Source organism: Gavia stellata, chromosome 18, assembly GCF_030936135.1.
Source record: "Gavia stellata isolate bGavSte3 chromosome 18, bGavSte3.hap2, whole genome shotgun sequence".
In the NCBI taxonomy this organism is placed as follows: Eukaryota; Metazoa; Chordata; class Aves; order Gaviiformes; family Gaviidae; genus Gavia; species Gavia stellata.
Window position 1 is genome coordinate 6,978,802 of NC_082611.1, and position 16,278 is coordinate 6,995,079.

A 16,278-nucleotide genomic window follows, 5' to 3' on the forward strand; every position below is an offset into this window, starting at 1 on the left:
AACACATTCAAACTATTCATCCAATGCCCAAATACTCAAAATAGTGGCAAGTAGTTTCGTAGCTCTAGGGAATCATTTAGTCTAGTCAGCCAAAGCCAAAATTAAAATTTAAAATGCAGTTGGCAATGATTATTAATCAATTAGCTCCAGGGACCTGTCAAGGTTTCCTAGCCAGAGTTAAATAACAAGCAGTATTTTTGAAATAATAAAACTGGATCCTTAATAAAAGTCATCTCCTGCTTCACACATTTATTAATATGATGATGCCCAAAAAGGTGTCAGTAATTACTTTTATATGAATAAAATTGAATTGGAATGAGAGCCATCTGCAGGAAGCCATAATTGGCAGATCGGCTTCTCTAAGCATAGATTACTTAAAATCTTAGTAGTGCAATGCATATCACAGGATATTAGAAGAGGAGAATCTGATACTGTCCTGAATACCATAGTGCAGCGGCAGATTTTATTATGCAGTGAGAGATACCTGAACATATCAGCTAAATCAAGAAAATGCAAATGGGCTGTCAACGGCTATACACTTTTAGGTTGATCTTGATATTTTCATTGGCTTGTCCCTTTTTAGAACTCTCCTGCAAAAAGAAGAGTAAATCATTCTGTAAGGTTACAACTTAGGAGATTCAAATGGCCAAGGGTCTGCAACGCTCTCTCTCTCCTTCTGCCCCTGCCACGCTTCCTAATGAATGCAGCCATGGGATGTCCAAATTGGAATGTAAAAAATGACAAGGAGGGTTGACGTGTAATATTTTTTTTTTTAAAAGCTTCTATATATGTTCTTGCTGTTGGTCCAGAATAGCCCCAATTGTGGTATTCTCTCGGATGCACTGTAAAAACCATCTGTGTGATGGGTTATTTGAAGAGGGCTGTGCGGAACTTCCTGTAACAAAGATGAGCTATGTCTAATTAGCCAGCAATAAAAATATTTGGATTTCATTAAAAAAAAAAAAAAAGGCCCACAAATGTAATTTTTGCAACAGTGCATCTGGGACTTGCATCCAAATTAATACATATCTGTTCTTCAATACTGTCCTAAGAGAACTCAGTTAAGTAAAGGGGGTAGTAAGAATTTGACAATCCAGGATGTCTTCTGTATGCCTCCGGAACATCGTCACCAGAACAGGCCAGCACTGTAGGGAAGGTGTGGGGCCAGTCCTACAGCATAGGCTCAAGGTTCAGCTTCCCTTTGAGGGAGGGATTTCTCCTTTCCTGGAGGCTTCAGCTAGAGCCCCTGGACACCACAACGGATGGAATTGATTCGAGGCCAGCGATTTGTCAGCATGAGTATCTCTGCTTGTCAAGCAAGGAGAGGACACAGGAGGTACTTCTTCACAGATGCTGCTGGCATGCAGCCTGCCTGGCTGTCCTCCAGATTGCAGTGGGTGGCTTGCACCCCTTGCACTCCTCAAGTTCACTGAGACCACGTTCCATGGTCTAAGCAGCTCCTGTTCGTCAAGGGTGTGGGAAGCCCTGTTGGGAAGTCTGCAGGAACAGGATTTGAATCTTGTGGGGAGGAAAGGAGGCCAGTCGGGCTCCCTGCAGCTGGGGCTAGATGTCCTGGATGCTGAGAGTCAGAAAGGAAGAATGTCCATGGTGCTGGGACTTAGCACAGGTAGGCATTTGGCAAGTGGGCATCTAGTTAGCATAATGAGAGAGCGTTGCTTTTTCATACTATAGTCAAACGTTACTCTGGAGTTTGGAACTGCAGAAGAGCACTTCTGATCTTGTTGGCTATGGAAGTCTATTAGGTCTTTGCAAAGGTAGAAACAGCACAGGAACACCCAACCTGAAGTTAAATTTAAGACATCTGGTTACAAAAAAGCAACACATTTTCAGCAGTGTTGCTGATCAGAGGCCCAGCTGGATTAGACACTATCATAGGGTGCCAGTCTCACTTTGTAGCTTCAGGGCTTCTTGAAACAGCCCGTGCATAATAACTAAATAACACAAACTTTCAACTGCATATACTGAGCAATAAATGGGCAGCTAATATCTTCAGTATTCAAATCCTCTCCAAGTGGTCATTTTTTCATCCATCCTCAAAAACTTTCACTGATAAATTTTCTCATGAAGTTGGTTTCTCTTCCAGCATTTTCTTTCAGCATCACTGTATGGAAAACCATGACACTTTTATACATTTCTGGTGCCCAAAGTATTTTTTTATCATTGCTAGCTTTGAGATAGACCTTAAAAATTATACAGACTTCTTTTATTACATTAGTAAATATTTGACTTCTCATAGCAGCTTTTTGTAGATTGTCTAATTCTTCTTTCATTAACACTGTAATATTCTAAGTATAGCTAGTATAGGTATGACCCAGCACTGTTGAAACTATAGAATTTTTTTGTATTGACACCCAGAGCAAGATTAGGGTATATTCATGCTCCACTAGCTGTATACCCATGACTAGGTGTTACTGTTGTAGTTTTGTGGCACTGAACTATAGAATTGAATCTTCTAGATCTAGCTTGAAAGGACTTGCACTGCTTTTCCTGGTGAGCAGTAAAATCCAGTGATTATTTGCTCTAGCTGAGAACCATCCCAGAACCTAGTCTTCTTCCAGCAACATGGAATTATAGAGTCAGAAGCAGTGATTTCAGCCTGATTTCAATCTACATGCTCTTCACATCCCTCCTTTGAAATGCAACAATTAGTTTAAGATTAAGAAATTTTTTTTAATTGTTCTTAATTGTTTAATCTCTTCTGTTATTCTTTTCTTCTTTGAGATGCTAGGAGGGAGAATCTTTAACAGTTATAAAAGCTGATTTAAAATTAAAAAAAGCAATGAAAATGAGCTACTGGTTGCAAATAAGCTTGAATTCGTGCTTTGGCAGGAGTGTTCTGTACCACAGTTGGATGTTACGTGGTGTAATGGTAAGACAGAAGAGAATTGACCGTATTTGTTTTTCCTGGGTCTGGTAGCGTAGCCCTCATCTGATCATCAGAAAGCATTTATATAAGTGGATTGTTGCCAACTTTTGAAAATGATTTTACTCGCAGCTGGTTTCTTACATGATTTTCATACAGACTGCGGGGCCCTCTTTATCTCCTCATACCCCCCAGGATGTTCTTCATGGGGGGGAGGCATAACAGTTGTTTTCATTTTTCCTTTCCCTTACTTCTGGTCTGAGCATCAGTGTGACCAGAATTAAGTGCAAGAAAAGATGGACATCTGGAGAGGAGATGGGACTTCAGCACAGCATTGGGGTAGCACTTAGTTGTATGGTTTTTGCAGGAGCAGAAGAGATCAGCTGTGAAGGGCTCAAATTCTATTTTTTATTCTTCTGTGATGATTCAGCTCCTGGTTTGTCTTCTTTTTATGAATGTATGTAAAATAAAAAACATGTTTAGCTTAGTAATATACTAATATTAGCTGTTGTCTTTCAAGCCTACTGCTGACCTTTTTGTTATTACTGAAAACAACAGAAAGTTCTCAGCATATTATTACTGCTATATACATTTTCAGATCAAAATGCAATTTTGCTGCAGGCAGGCTAATACAGATACCAGCAATTAAATAACTGTACTAGAAAAAGAATTTAGAAAAAAAAAAAAAATTGAAAAGTATTTTTCCCAGTGGAATGCTGGTGACATTTGCAGGTAGGTTGGTGTCTATGAAAACTTGACAAGTTGAATCACAGTAAGATAACCTACGTGTATTGTACCATATATAAGAGATATAAGCTCTACTGATGACCTGCTGTATGATTTTGAGGCATTGTTACAATTTTCTGGGTCAACTTTCCTTTCCACTTATCATCTGTCTCATCTGTTTATACTCGAAGCTCTTCAAGGGAATGTCTCATGTTGCGTTTGAACAGTGCCTATAGTGGGGGAGGAAGGGGATTTCTAGCTTGGCTGAAGCTTCAGGATGCAAACATAATATAAAACGTTACAAATAATGGCAAGTGATAAAAGTGCATACAGTAAAAGATAGGCTGTGATAAACATTTTATGTAGATTTAATCAAAGCCTTTGCTTTAAGGCACAAAGGCCCTTTCCTTTTGCTTTATAAATACTTTCTAAGAAAATTCTGTGACCAGTGTAGTTTGCTGTACAGATACAATCTGTCCCTATATTGGACATCAGGACAAAAATGGGACGGTAAAAAGCGTGTTTATTTATTCCTGCATGTGTGATCCCTAAATTTAAAAAAAAGAAAAAAAAAAGTTTCCCCCCCCCTCCTTTTCACAAGTCTTTAGTCATTATGCTGCGTCTAAACCAGATGGAAGAATATATTAAAAACTGTTTTTAAACCACAGATTGAGAAATGGTGCCAGGATTTTCTACCAAAAATGTGGCAGTGATTCTAAAAACTGTTGACAATTTTAGAAAGTTTTCTTCTGGCAAAAGAGCTCCATTAGTGTCTCTTCTTCTCTTCCAGGAAAATAAGGAAAACTTTATCTGAGTCATAATTTAATTAGCTTCCAAACTGGATTTGAGAATATCAGTATAAATATATTAACTTTCCCCAGGAACTGGAGTTGGGAGATGGGAGATAAACAGAGTCATCCATAATGCAAGAAAAGCACAGTTAAAAATAAAGGCTATGACTCTCTCTTACATCTATATCTTGAGTCCTGCCGCAGATGAGTGTGTCTAAGATTTTAACTACAGCCATTCCGGTCAAGTCTTTGAAAATCTATTTAGAATTTAAATTTTGGATATTTTTTCCAAATGAGGAAAATCAGCATCACATGCACTTGAAATGAGATTTCCTCTTATCTTGCATTGAGTACTGAAGCACACCGCAAGGCAGCTTTCTGGGCATGCAGGTGTTGATAAAGACAGACATTCAAAAACTGTCTTTTAAAAGGTAAATTCGTTTTAAATGCCCCTGAGAGAAACAGAAGAAATTCTGAATACCCCCAATAAAAAGAAATGCTTTAACATTTCCCTTTAAATAATTGTATGTGTTATAACTGGACAAAAAATTATTATTCCTACTTCACTGTATGCACTGTAGGGCATATATAAAACTTCCATTCACATCCATATATTTTTTTATATATCCATATAAAACCTCCATCCATAAAATGGCTCTTCTGCTACAAGAACGAGCTTATGCCAAATTTCTGCTCCCTCCGTGCTGCTTCCAGCGGCTCCAGGGAGCCCCTTTGAGGTGCCGGGTTCCCGTCCTCACCTGTTGGCCATATGTAGCGTTACAGGCACCGCTGAACTGACCTGATAACAGTATTCAGAGTTTCCAGATTCGGGCCTTATAAGGGCAGTGAGCTTGCCTTAAACATAAGTGCATGGTATTTTAAAGTCACTGCTATTGTATGCATTGCATTGTGAAATATTACAGCAAATCACTTGAGTGCCAAGTGTTTCAGCAAGGCTTTAAATATCTTTAAGGGAATTTTTTGGAGTATGGTTGTTCTTTATTGAGGAAGCACCTGTTATCCACATTTTATGGATAGGGCAGTGAGTGGCGAAATGATACCTTTTGCGCCATTTGCAGAGCACTGGGGGAATTTTAAAGTGCTTAACTTGATTCCTGCAAGCCTTAATCATGTACTGTAACTTCTGTTCAGCCTTCCTTCTAGAGCACATAGAAGAACATAGGTGATCCTTAAAGACAGGTTACAGGGTGATGAGTAATCGAGTGTATCAAAATAGAGGAGTACCCAGATAAATGGGATGGGAAGAATATGACAATTTTTGTATAGTGTTGCAGTACACTGCTTGTAACGTTTTCAATAGATCTTTTCAGCGTAGCCTTGGATGTGGTGTAATGGACCAGATCTGTTGTTCTGTCCCTCCTTTGAGATTCAGTGAAGCTTGAGAGAGTAAGACATAAGGGTCCTCACGGGTAAATCACAGGAGAGCAAGAGGAGGCTCCACTCTGACCTGGTCCTCAGGGCTGGAGAAACCTTTCAAATGAATTCCCTGGTGCTAAGCCTGTGTTGTATGCTGGAAGAAATCTAAACTTGGTGGCACTCTGCTTTACTGTGGATAGATATCCAGGCTGGAAGGTGTATCAGAGGTGGGCTGGACAGTCGATGGCACAAAATTGGATGCAGATGTCCTTGCATTTGACATGCAGAAGTGCACTCGTGTCTTCTGGAAGATTATCAGCAGTCACATGTCTCTCTGTCTTTCTGGTTTCTTGAGCCTTGTCTCCTACCCAATAATCTTTCCACTTGAATGAGTAAAATGGTTGCTTCTCAGCATAGTGCTTTTCTACACGTAGGAGATTGTTTAATAATTGTGGCAGCTTTGTGGTGTTTTGTCCTGGCCAGTAGTGTAAGCAGATGCATTGTGTTGTCTTCCTGAATCCAATTTGTAACAATAATGTTTTTCTCTTACTGTGTTTCTGGAACCAATTTGACTACTTTCCCTCCCCCTTCTCTTTCTACTAGGACATCCCAGAGAGCGCTCTGCCCTGCACACTACCAGTTGTCTTCTGTTTGCCTACTTGTGCTGCCTGTACTCAGAAAATGTCCTATTTTCTGTCACAGTGTTGAGAAGGGACGTGGCTAAGCATTTTAAAGGCAAATTACATCTGTGGTGAGCAGCTGGGAAGGTACAACTTAGACATGTTTTGGGAATAGATTGGTGTGAGATTACTTTAATGTAGAGACTAAAAGTCATTTATGAGATAGACCAGTGAGAATCTTGGGCAGCTTTTCTACATGAGACTCTCATGCTAAAAACCAAAAGCCCAAATGTAAAATTCCCTAAGCCGCTTGATTAATTTGATTAATTTCTTCTGTATCTTCAATTTCAAAGCCAGTTAGGAAGACCATTTGCAGAAACATAAAAGTTTTCTTTAACTAAAGTCAACCAATCTGTTTTTTCAATGAGCTAGAGCTTGTAAGAAAGATTCAAACATTAACTGTGTAAAGAAGGCAACTAGTGTTTGTACAATATATTGAAAATTAGCCCTAGGCGTACTGGAAAAATACATATTTTATACATGTATATTTTTCATCCAATTCCATAGTTTATATTAGATCTGGGCATAGATACTCCTAAAGGCTACCAAATTAATTCAAACTATGAAAGAGATTGTGATTGTCTATAAAAAGGTTTTTTTAAACTCTAATGTTGTTGGTCTTACTCTGTATATTTAATCACTCAAAGGAAAAACCTTTTCTACTGCTGTAGTATGTCAAGGAAGCTTATCTGCATATAAACAGCAAAATGAGACCTCTCTTGTGTTACAAAGCTTTAACTTTTGTAGTTTAAAAGTTGAGCATTTCTAAAAACGTACTAATTATGTCATTCTGATAAAAAGAGATACCCCTCTCACTTTGTCATGGAGTGATACTTTCTATAGTTTTTAAAGCTGTCATAGGAGTAAGAAAAAAGCTGTCATAGTCATAGGAATCAGTGGAAAACTTTTATCTTAATAACTGTGGGGGGTTCCAATTACAGGGAGCAACTGCCACATTATCTGTCTCAAAGATTGTACACCCATTATCATGAGTGTTTTGCCCACAGTTTGATAGGAATTAAGGTCAAGAGAAGGACCATTTTCCTCAAGGGGGAGAAGCAGGAATTGATGCAACCATGGTTAGAGTATGAGTTAAAAATTTGGGAGTGTTTTCTGAAAATATGGGTACTCACGTAGTCTATTAAGGAAAATACTGCTTTTTGTACCATACTCATGTAGCATTTGATTCTAATAGGACAGAGCGCAAACCAAAAGAAACGGTTTGTGAGGCTCCAGTGCTATTATGGGCACTAACATACTTTCTATGGTTAATTATGTTAAAGTATTTGTTGTTTATATGAATTATTATGGTGTATATAGTGCGAAACCTTTCAGGAAGACTAGCTGAAACTTTTGTTTGTTTCTACAAGAGAATTCACGAGAGTGAAAGTCAGTGTGGGGTTTTAGATGCAGGAGTATAATGGCTTGCCTTAACGTGTAGAAGAGAGCATATGGTTTTGGTAATAGGCTAATAAGAGCAATTAACCTCATAATGCACTCACTTGTTAGTCTCAGTTGTTTATAAACTAGGTAATAAAGATATTTTAACATCCTATAGCTTTATAGGAGATTAGTGAAATCAGGCTGTATTTTTCAAGTTAATGCCTAGCAGTACTCAGGTGATCGCCTAAGTGATACAAACATAAAATTAGCAGAGAATAAAATATTCAGAGTACTATGTGGTGTATCTAAACAATAAATCACAAATGTATAAATACATAGTATAGTTTAAAGAAATAAAAACATGTGTTAAAGATTTTCATTAGAAGAGGGGCTATTTTCACAGGATGCAGTCACAGATCTGTCATTCAGCTTGTTCTTGTCACCTTGCAAAGACTATAATGTAAACTGTTTCCAGGCTTATTTAACGTAAAAAAGAATTTTAAACTTACCTTCTTTGTGCTGTGCAAGTAGACAGCATTTCTTATAACATATTCCACGTAATTGTTCAGAAGGAGGAACCTCATAGAAGAATGGATTTCTTTTTAACAGCAAGCACCATCATTGTCTTTTTTTTTCTTTTTTTTTTTTTTTAAGGACTTCTAGAAGTTAAGTCACTTCCTGCAGAAGTTCCATTTTATCAGTTAGGAGCTACTGCGTTTGCCTGGCAAACAGAGAAATCGGGTATAAATGAGCAAGTAGCTTGTCCCACAAACTGCACCCACAAGAAAAGCCCTTTTTACTTCATTCTCTGTCACCTCCTCGCATTACAGGTGCTGTAATTCTAACAGTCGTTGTCCAGTTGGGCACCTTGCTGTGAAGGCAAGGGACACCAAAGGTTGAATGATCTTTATTTTGCAAGTACTTTGGTTGGCGGTGATGGGAGAAGGATGGTTTCCCCGTGATGGTATTTTTTTATGTGATTCTATAACTTTAGGCAGTCAGCTCTTGGGCTCCTGCTTTTGTGCAATAGTTGTTTTGCCAGCTTTTGCCTATTTATTGACAATGTCCCAAAAGAGACCTCTAAATCAGTTCATTTGTGGATTTAACTTGAGCATGTAAAGCATGATATATTGTGGTTATTAATGATTTGACTGTCCTTCCTGGTTTACTGTTATTTGTCTGATTTTTATCTTATATGTTGGTTACAGACATTTTTATTGAGTTTAGCTAGTGATAACCCTAATGAGTTGTTGCTGCTTTTTCTTCATCCTGAATTTGAAAGTCAAGACAATAATTTTTTTTCTTTTGAGTTTTCTGCAGACTTCCATGAAGCCCTTTTGTACACATTTGTGGTCTTGGCTTTTTCTATTTCAATGAATTGACTGAACAATGTATTTGCTGGTGCAGCATTCACCGAATATGAGGACTCTTTTGCTTTATTAGACTTGACAGTGTTTAAACAATACTAATTCTCATACCCGGCTGGCTTTTCAATTGATTTCTGTGCTCTCTGTTGCAGTGTAAAACAAGCCGGAACATTAAAGACATCTTGCATGCTACCCTCTGGAGGCTTGTTTTTCTTTAGAGAAAAATCAAATAAGTGTAAAACTTGCTGGTGTTTCTCCATATATTTTCTTCTGGATCTTTAAATGATATTTCAGTGTACTGGCAAATTTTATACATGTTAAGATGCTAATTTTCAAGCACATACTTTTAAAAAGCAGTCTTCATTTTATAGTGAGATTTGCTAGTTTGCTCATTTGTTTATTGAAATAAATAGGTCTCTTTCTTCATCTAAAACAGAATATACGAGCTTTAAAATCACGTACAAGATGTACATAAATGTGCCGTTTTAACCCAGCTAAAATTTTGCGTATTTAAAATGCGTTTGCTAAACAGTCAAAGAACATTTGCAGATGTTAATGATTTATTTTACCCGCTCAGCTTTAACAGTATTAAAGCAGCCTGATGTTTTGAGCTAAATATTGGAATCAGAATTCCTGGGGAGAGTGAGACATTAAAAGCATTTTATAGCCTGTAAATGTCAATATTTAAGTCACACCTTTAAACAAATCCAAGCCTTAAAACATGAAAAACAAACTTTCTCTGCTCTAGAACAGTCAGCAGTTCACCTGGGATGGACTTCAGCCATTGCTGAGGTGACCATTCTAGCACCAGTCTCTCCTTCCAGTCCTCTAAAGGCTACTTAATTTCATGTGAATTTCAGCTTATTGGGAAATGCCAGCTTTCTGAAACCCAAACTTGATTCCTCCTCCACTCCACCTCCCCAAATACTCCGGTAGCCCTGCAGCTGGGGTAAGGATTTGGGGCTCTCACTTGTCATGGATCAAATGAGGGCAATGACCTCTCTTAAAGGACTGCTCAAAGGTGAGGAGTGGGACTTGATTTTTAACTCGAAGAAATCAGTGCTTTCTGATGAAAATTTATAACATTCTTGGCCATAATGTCTTCCTATAATCTTTTTGCTTTTTGCATGGAAGCCAGGTAGCTGTCTCTCACGTTTGTTTTTGCCACTCATACAAAATGCGTGCTAATAGCTGTGTAACACAGTGTCATGAAACTCCACATCGTGCATACAAAGTCACTTGGAGTCATTGTAGGAAATATTGTATAAATAATGAATATTTTGATCACACAGTATTTCATTTAAGCATTTTTTTTTTATTTACTACAGCTGGTCTGAAAATCCAGAAGAATGGAAGTTTAAAAAGGCAAGACAAACCTGGCTTCTCCTGCACATGTATGATAAAGAGAAGGTTTGTATTAACACTGCTTTTTCTGAGAACAAAAATGATATAAATTCTTATACATTAGTTATAGCTATTCTTTATTAACCAAAAGTTGCTAGTACTAGCCGTGCACTTTTCTAATGTTTAAAAAATAATTTATAAATCAGTTACTATGTTTTTAACCAAAATGATAAATCATTTTAATTGCTTATAATTAATCTTTTTATTTCGTTGGTGAACATTCTCCTGTGTATCCTAGATTTTCACACTTGCTATAAGTCAAGCATAAATAGAGCAGATTCTTGTTTTATATAAATCTGGAGCTTACTGAGAACTTGAGTCATATCCTTAATTCGAATTTCTGAATGTGGAACCCAATACTGTAAACCACGATTCTCATATTGCTTCAGATATCTCTGGCTCCATATAAGATGTGTAGCCATATTGCCAAGATGTTAAAATAGCTTTCTCATTAAAATATAAGTGAAACCTGATGTTGATTGTAAAAAGCATAAAGTATAACCAGAAGCTAGGCTTGCATCATTACTGAAATCCATTCATTTCATAACTTAAAAAACAACGTACACTGAATTTCCAGTAAGTGTGTGACCATTGTGGTATTGAATGGAGGGTTTCAGGTCATTCATTTTGTTGTGTAACAGAACAAACATCTAGCCATTTGCACAGTGCCTTACTTATTGATTCATTTAGTTGACGTTTAGTTAGTTTTTGCAGATTTTTTTGTGTGCACTTAAACATTTAAGCATACCAATCTTCCTGACCCAAATTACTCAGCAGCTCTTAAGCCGGTCACCCAACATAGGGTGTTACTCATATGATTAAAAATACTTTTATAGAACCAGATTAAAAGTGGAGTTTCATGAAGGCAAAAATGTTCGCACAGTGTAATACTTTAAAAAGATTAGTTACAGAATACAAATTTGATTGTAGGTATCTAGGTTGTTAGCACTGTCTTCTATTTTTAAGTTTCTTCTTTAAAAGTCTTTATCAACCTTTCAAAATCAATGTGTGCTCTTTAAAGCTACCTAGAAATTGTTTTACAGGTAGAATGATGTTTTTACTTTTTTACCTGTTTACTTTGGGTTTTGTGTTGAAATAGACTGGGAAATAATTGACTGTAAGTAACATTCGTTTTATGCATCAGAACACAGCTTAACTCCTTATTTCTGAACATTGAAATGAAACTTCCTTTCTAGTTTTTTTTTAAATCTGATGAAAGCGCAATGATTTATTTAAATTCACGTATTTTGTACTGTTTAATACTCAGAGATGCATTGAATGTGAGCTTTAGATAATGATTAACATCTGCATCCAGACTCAATAAAGTTAGTAGAACTGCTGAAGTGCTTATAATTAAGCACGTGATGAAGTTTTTTTTCTTCATCAGGACTGTAGGGCGGGCAGACCAGCTTCTTTTGAATATTTTTTTTATACCCAAATCCAACTTCCTGCCCATTACAGAATAAAATCTGTTGGATATCCAGTCATGACTACAATATAAAAGGAGACATGAGTTTCTTTCCTTCCTAAGCCACGTCTTTGATCTCATGGTGTCACTTGGATGCCTACTGAAAAACCATGCAAAGGGGTAAATGAAATTTCCTGTACTGATAGGCCTCTTTCTGTAAGAAGTAAGTTGAGGTTTTAAAGTCCTTTGCAACATGAGGGTTTTTTTAAGTCCCTTTAAAATCCATCTGGAGGTTGGCTGACAGCTTCCAAGCCAAGTCTGTATACCTATGTTGTATATACTTCTTCAGGATCCAGTATAAAATAAACACTAGATCATTTGTTGATCTTTGTCATCTGGCACAGCGTTTTTAGAAAGTAACTATATGAGCTGTCTTCAGCTTCTGGACTGCAAGGCCCTGGAGGGGTTTGTGAAGCTTCCTCAGAAGGTAACTGAGAAAAACAAGCTTGGCGGCAGTAGGCTGCAGTTCTCTGTGCAGATATCTGCATTTGCTTTGCAAAATACGTGGGCATCTGCAAGTCTAAAAAGTCTGAAATCTCTTAAGTTACACAGTATAATTTAAAAGTGAGAACTGTTTTTTTCCTGCTACTATTTTGTAGTGTTTCCCCCCTTTTCCTGATGACGGTAATTATTTCACTTCGGGATATTTCCATGTTAGTCAGCTCCAGTGCGTATTAGCTAGTTAGAACAGAGGCAGGGTTGGTGCGTGAGAGAGAAAAAGAAACAAGAAAAAGGTCAAAATAGTTTAACAAAAGAATAATAATAAAATCCCGTAAGCGTCACTTCCACTTGCCGGAGCCGTGGTGGGAGATCTTGAGATCCAATTTCAAGCCTCCCCAAAAGCTGATCTTAGAAGAAAGATTGTGGTCCTTATTGTAAAACCTTGCCAAGAGTCCCTGAAATGTCAGCTCTTGTGCTACTGTATTTTAAGAATTAAAATTTGGATTTCATTAACTTTTTGCTGGGACTTTCTATGTTCCAGTCCTTGCTATGGCTCTATTGTACGTGTAAGTTAGGAGGAGAAAATATATTATCTTGCCTACATGGTACTGTATTGTAAGCTCTTGCTGAAATAAACCTAATAGCTGTGTTAAAGGAAAAATCAGACTTTTTGAAGCTAAATGCTTTCTAGGCTTCAGGCAGCCACATGTCTGTCTGCACACTTAGTAGTTCTAAGTTTAGAGTAGGCTTTTAATTGCCCCTTCAAGCGCTTTGCTTAAATGATATAATAATAACTGTAATTCCACACAGTGAGATATGACTATACCACGAGGTCTGAGAACAAGAGGTGTAAATTATGCAGATAATTTGGCTAAGGTTTGAAACATAGAAATGTTGCTGAGCTTTAAAAACCCAGTACTGAGCATCTGCATTAAAGGAGCACTGTCATGCTGAAATTGTTTGTGTCTGAATGTCTGTTATTAGCACTAGTTTACTGTGAGTAAAAAGGTTTCAAAAATATAGACATTTTTCGTTATGTTTAAATGTGTTTGATTCGTATATTGTAGCAACACTTCATATATCATCCATTTTAGTGTTAGTCACTGTAAAATTAATTTTTTTTGTATCTGTATTGTTTCTTTAACGCAAGAGTGTTTGTGTGAAGAAGGTTTTCCATAGCGTATAAGTTATGAGGCTGAATGCAGACTTTAGTTTTGATTTATTACTTTGTAATATCCCTAATTGATGAAGGCAGTGTTGGAATATTCTTTCTTCCTCTTCTTTTGGAGTGATAGAAGTTTTAGTGATCAAAGTTATGCTTCCAAATGTCGATGGAGAAATAAGTTGTAAATTAAATATCTGTTGAAGCTCTGTCTTCTCTGAAATGTTGATACTTTGCAGAATTGAAACAGCCCTCGAATAATTAGTCTCCAATCCTTTAAATACTTACGTATGTGTTTAACTTGAGTCATGTTGAGTATGCCTTTTAAAGTTATATGTGCAAAGTTAAACATGGAGAAAAATATTTGCAGGATTAGGTCATTTTAACATCTCCTGATTCACAGCAGAAATATTCTCTTATTGGCTGAAACCTGTTCCACAGATATACAACATAAAGTTAAGATACACTCCAACGTAGATCTGTTCACCTAATACTTTTGAAAATAGATTGCTTTGAAATAACTGAATAAATAATTCAAAAGTCTTTGCTAGGTTATTGCCAAGATTATTGAATGTAATGATCATTTAAATTGTTAATTGTTTAAATGTTCTACCAGATAAGCTAAAATTTAACCTATGACTAGTTAATTAGCAAGGGAGTGAAATGGGGGTAATGCAACTGTAGATGACTAAACTGCTTTTAATGTTAGACATGTTAGTAGAGCCTATCAGTTTTAGTCAGCATGATGTAAAAATTATTTCCATATGTCTAAATTCAATTTGTTTTTCAAATGAAATTCTCTTCCTTTGTATAAGCATTCTGTCAAAATGCTTGATGGTGGGTGGTATCTCATTTTAGCAAACAATTAATTTTGGGTAGGGGCGAGGGTAATTCCAGCAAAATTCTTTCCTCGGACACGTGCATGCAATTCTCACTGAATTTAGTAAGGTTTGCATACATGTTTCCAAAAGTAGGATTTGGCTAGTGGTTTTTGCTCTTCCAACAACCCTCACAGCCTCGAGCTCACTGTCAGGGAGTGTTTGCATTTGCTGATCAGCATTTCCACATCTGCTTAGAATTTCCTCTCAGATGCTTTGCCCATCTGAGCACATGACAGTCCTCTCACCACGGTCCATCCCTCCCGGCAGCTTGAGCCTTGGCAAGAAACACTTCCACTCCGAGGTGGGCATTGGCAAACACAAAAGCCCATGCAGTCCTCCTAATTATCTTGCAGGTGATGGTTTGACATGATTGTGGATGAGTATTGAGAGAGAGGAAAATAAAGCAGGTTTTTTTTCTTTAAAGGTTCCAGACAAGTATTTCACCATTTTACTGGATTATCTGCAAGGGCTTCAAGGCGGCGCACGAGAAATAACCGTGCAGAAAGCTGAAGCTTTTATGAAAGAATTTGATGGTTCTGATGCAGAAGACCCAAACCTGTTGGAGAAGTGCGAGCGCATACGACAAGTTCTGCAACTGCTGTCCTGAGGGTATTTTTGTGTCTTAATGGTTGTCTGGTGGAGAGAAGGATAGGATGTCCTATACAGAGACTATAAATTAGTTGTAAAGAATAATGTAATAATTCTAATAAGAATTCTAAGAGTAAATTTTCAGATTTTGTACTCATAATTGTTTCCGATTGCAAATATTTATCATGTTTTGAGCTGATTAAATAAAAATATCATATTTGTTCCATCGACGTGCGATTTTGATTAAACGTAATCTTACTGCATATCTTTAGAAAAATAAACTTCTCTCCCTTGTTAGTTTTTTTTTTCCACCTCCCCGTGTAACTGCTGTTAAATAAGAGGAGCTTTGCAGTTCTTAATAAGGAGAGCAAAGGAACCAACAAAAAGCCTGGAGGGTCTTTTACAATGGCAGCTTTAAAAATGAACATACAGTACAGTGCTTGCTCAGCCAGCTGTAATCTATCACTTTCAGCTTTAGAAGTATGTCATTTGGATTTGGGAAAGATCATTTTCAGTCTGTTGAACACGGGTTGTATAACGCAGTTGCTTATTAGTACTTCACACGGTGATCTGGAGATACCATCAGCTTTGTTAGTTTTCCTTTTATATTTTAAAGTTTTCAAATGCATTATGGCAATTGTTTAGATATTCAGATAATGCACAGATGGGAACAGATCAAATCCTTCTGACTATATGTAGTGAAATCATCTGGTTGTACCTAAACTTACCCTACAGTGAGAAGTGCTGTGCTGCAACATTTTGTATCTAGCCTGCCAATATTGCATTTTCATCTTTCTCTTGTAATTGGCATCCAAAAGACTTAATTTGTGTTCGTCGCTTTGATGTGGGACATTTGTCTCCTGTGAATGTGCTGAAAATGAGGCTTTCAAGTAAAAACCAAGGACATTAATTACTCAAAAGTTGGATGATTGGCTTATTTAATAACACTTGTATTCAGACAGTGTGCTTGACCTGATTCTTTAATGTTTCTGCAAACATTGTTCATACTTTATTAATAACAACTATATGAAACTGGTAGTGTTTTAGAAGAGTGGCTGTCTTTGGGAATTACGGCTTTCATTTGGAGGGGTGAAGGAGGGGAGGATCTGTGGATATGCAGGCCTAA

At 37.1% G+C, this 16,278-nt stretch overlaps 1 protein-coding gene across 2 annotated transcripts in view; it reads left to right on the forward strand.

Moving 5' to 3' along the window:
* C18H7orf50 (chromosome 18 C7orf50 homolog) overlaps positions 1-15,238 on the forward strand; it is a 131,009-nt gene extending 115,771 nt beyond the window's left edge. For both annotated transcript variants that reach the window (XM_059826538.1, XM_059826539.1), the window contains exons 3-4: positions 10,537-10,618; positions 14,989-15,238. In XM_059826538.1, coding sequence (XP_059682521.1) covers positions 10,537-10,618; positions 14,989-15,171 — 265 coding nt within the window. In that variant the 3' untranslated portion in view covers positions 15,172-15,238. The remainder of the gene's footprint in view (positions 1-10,536; positions 10,619-14,988) is intronic.
* Positions 15,239-16,278: the final 1,040 nt, after the last annotated feature.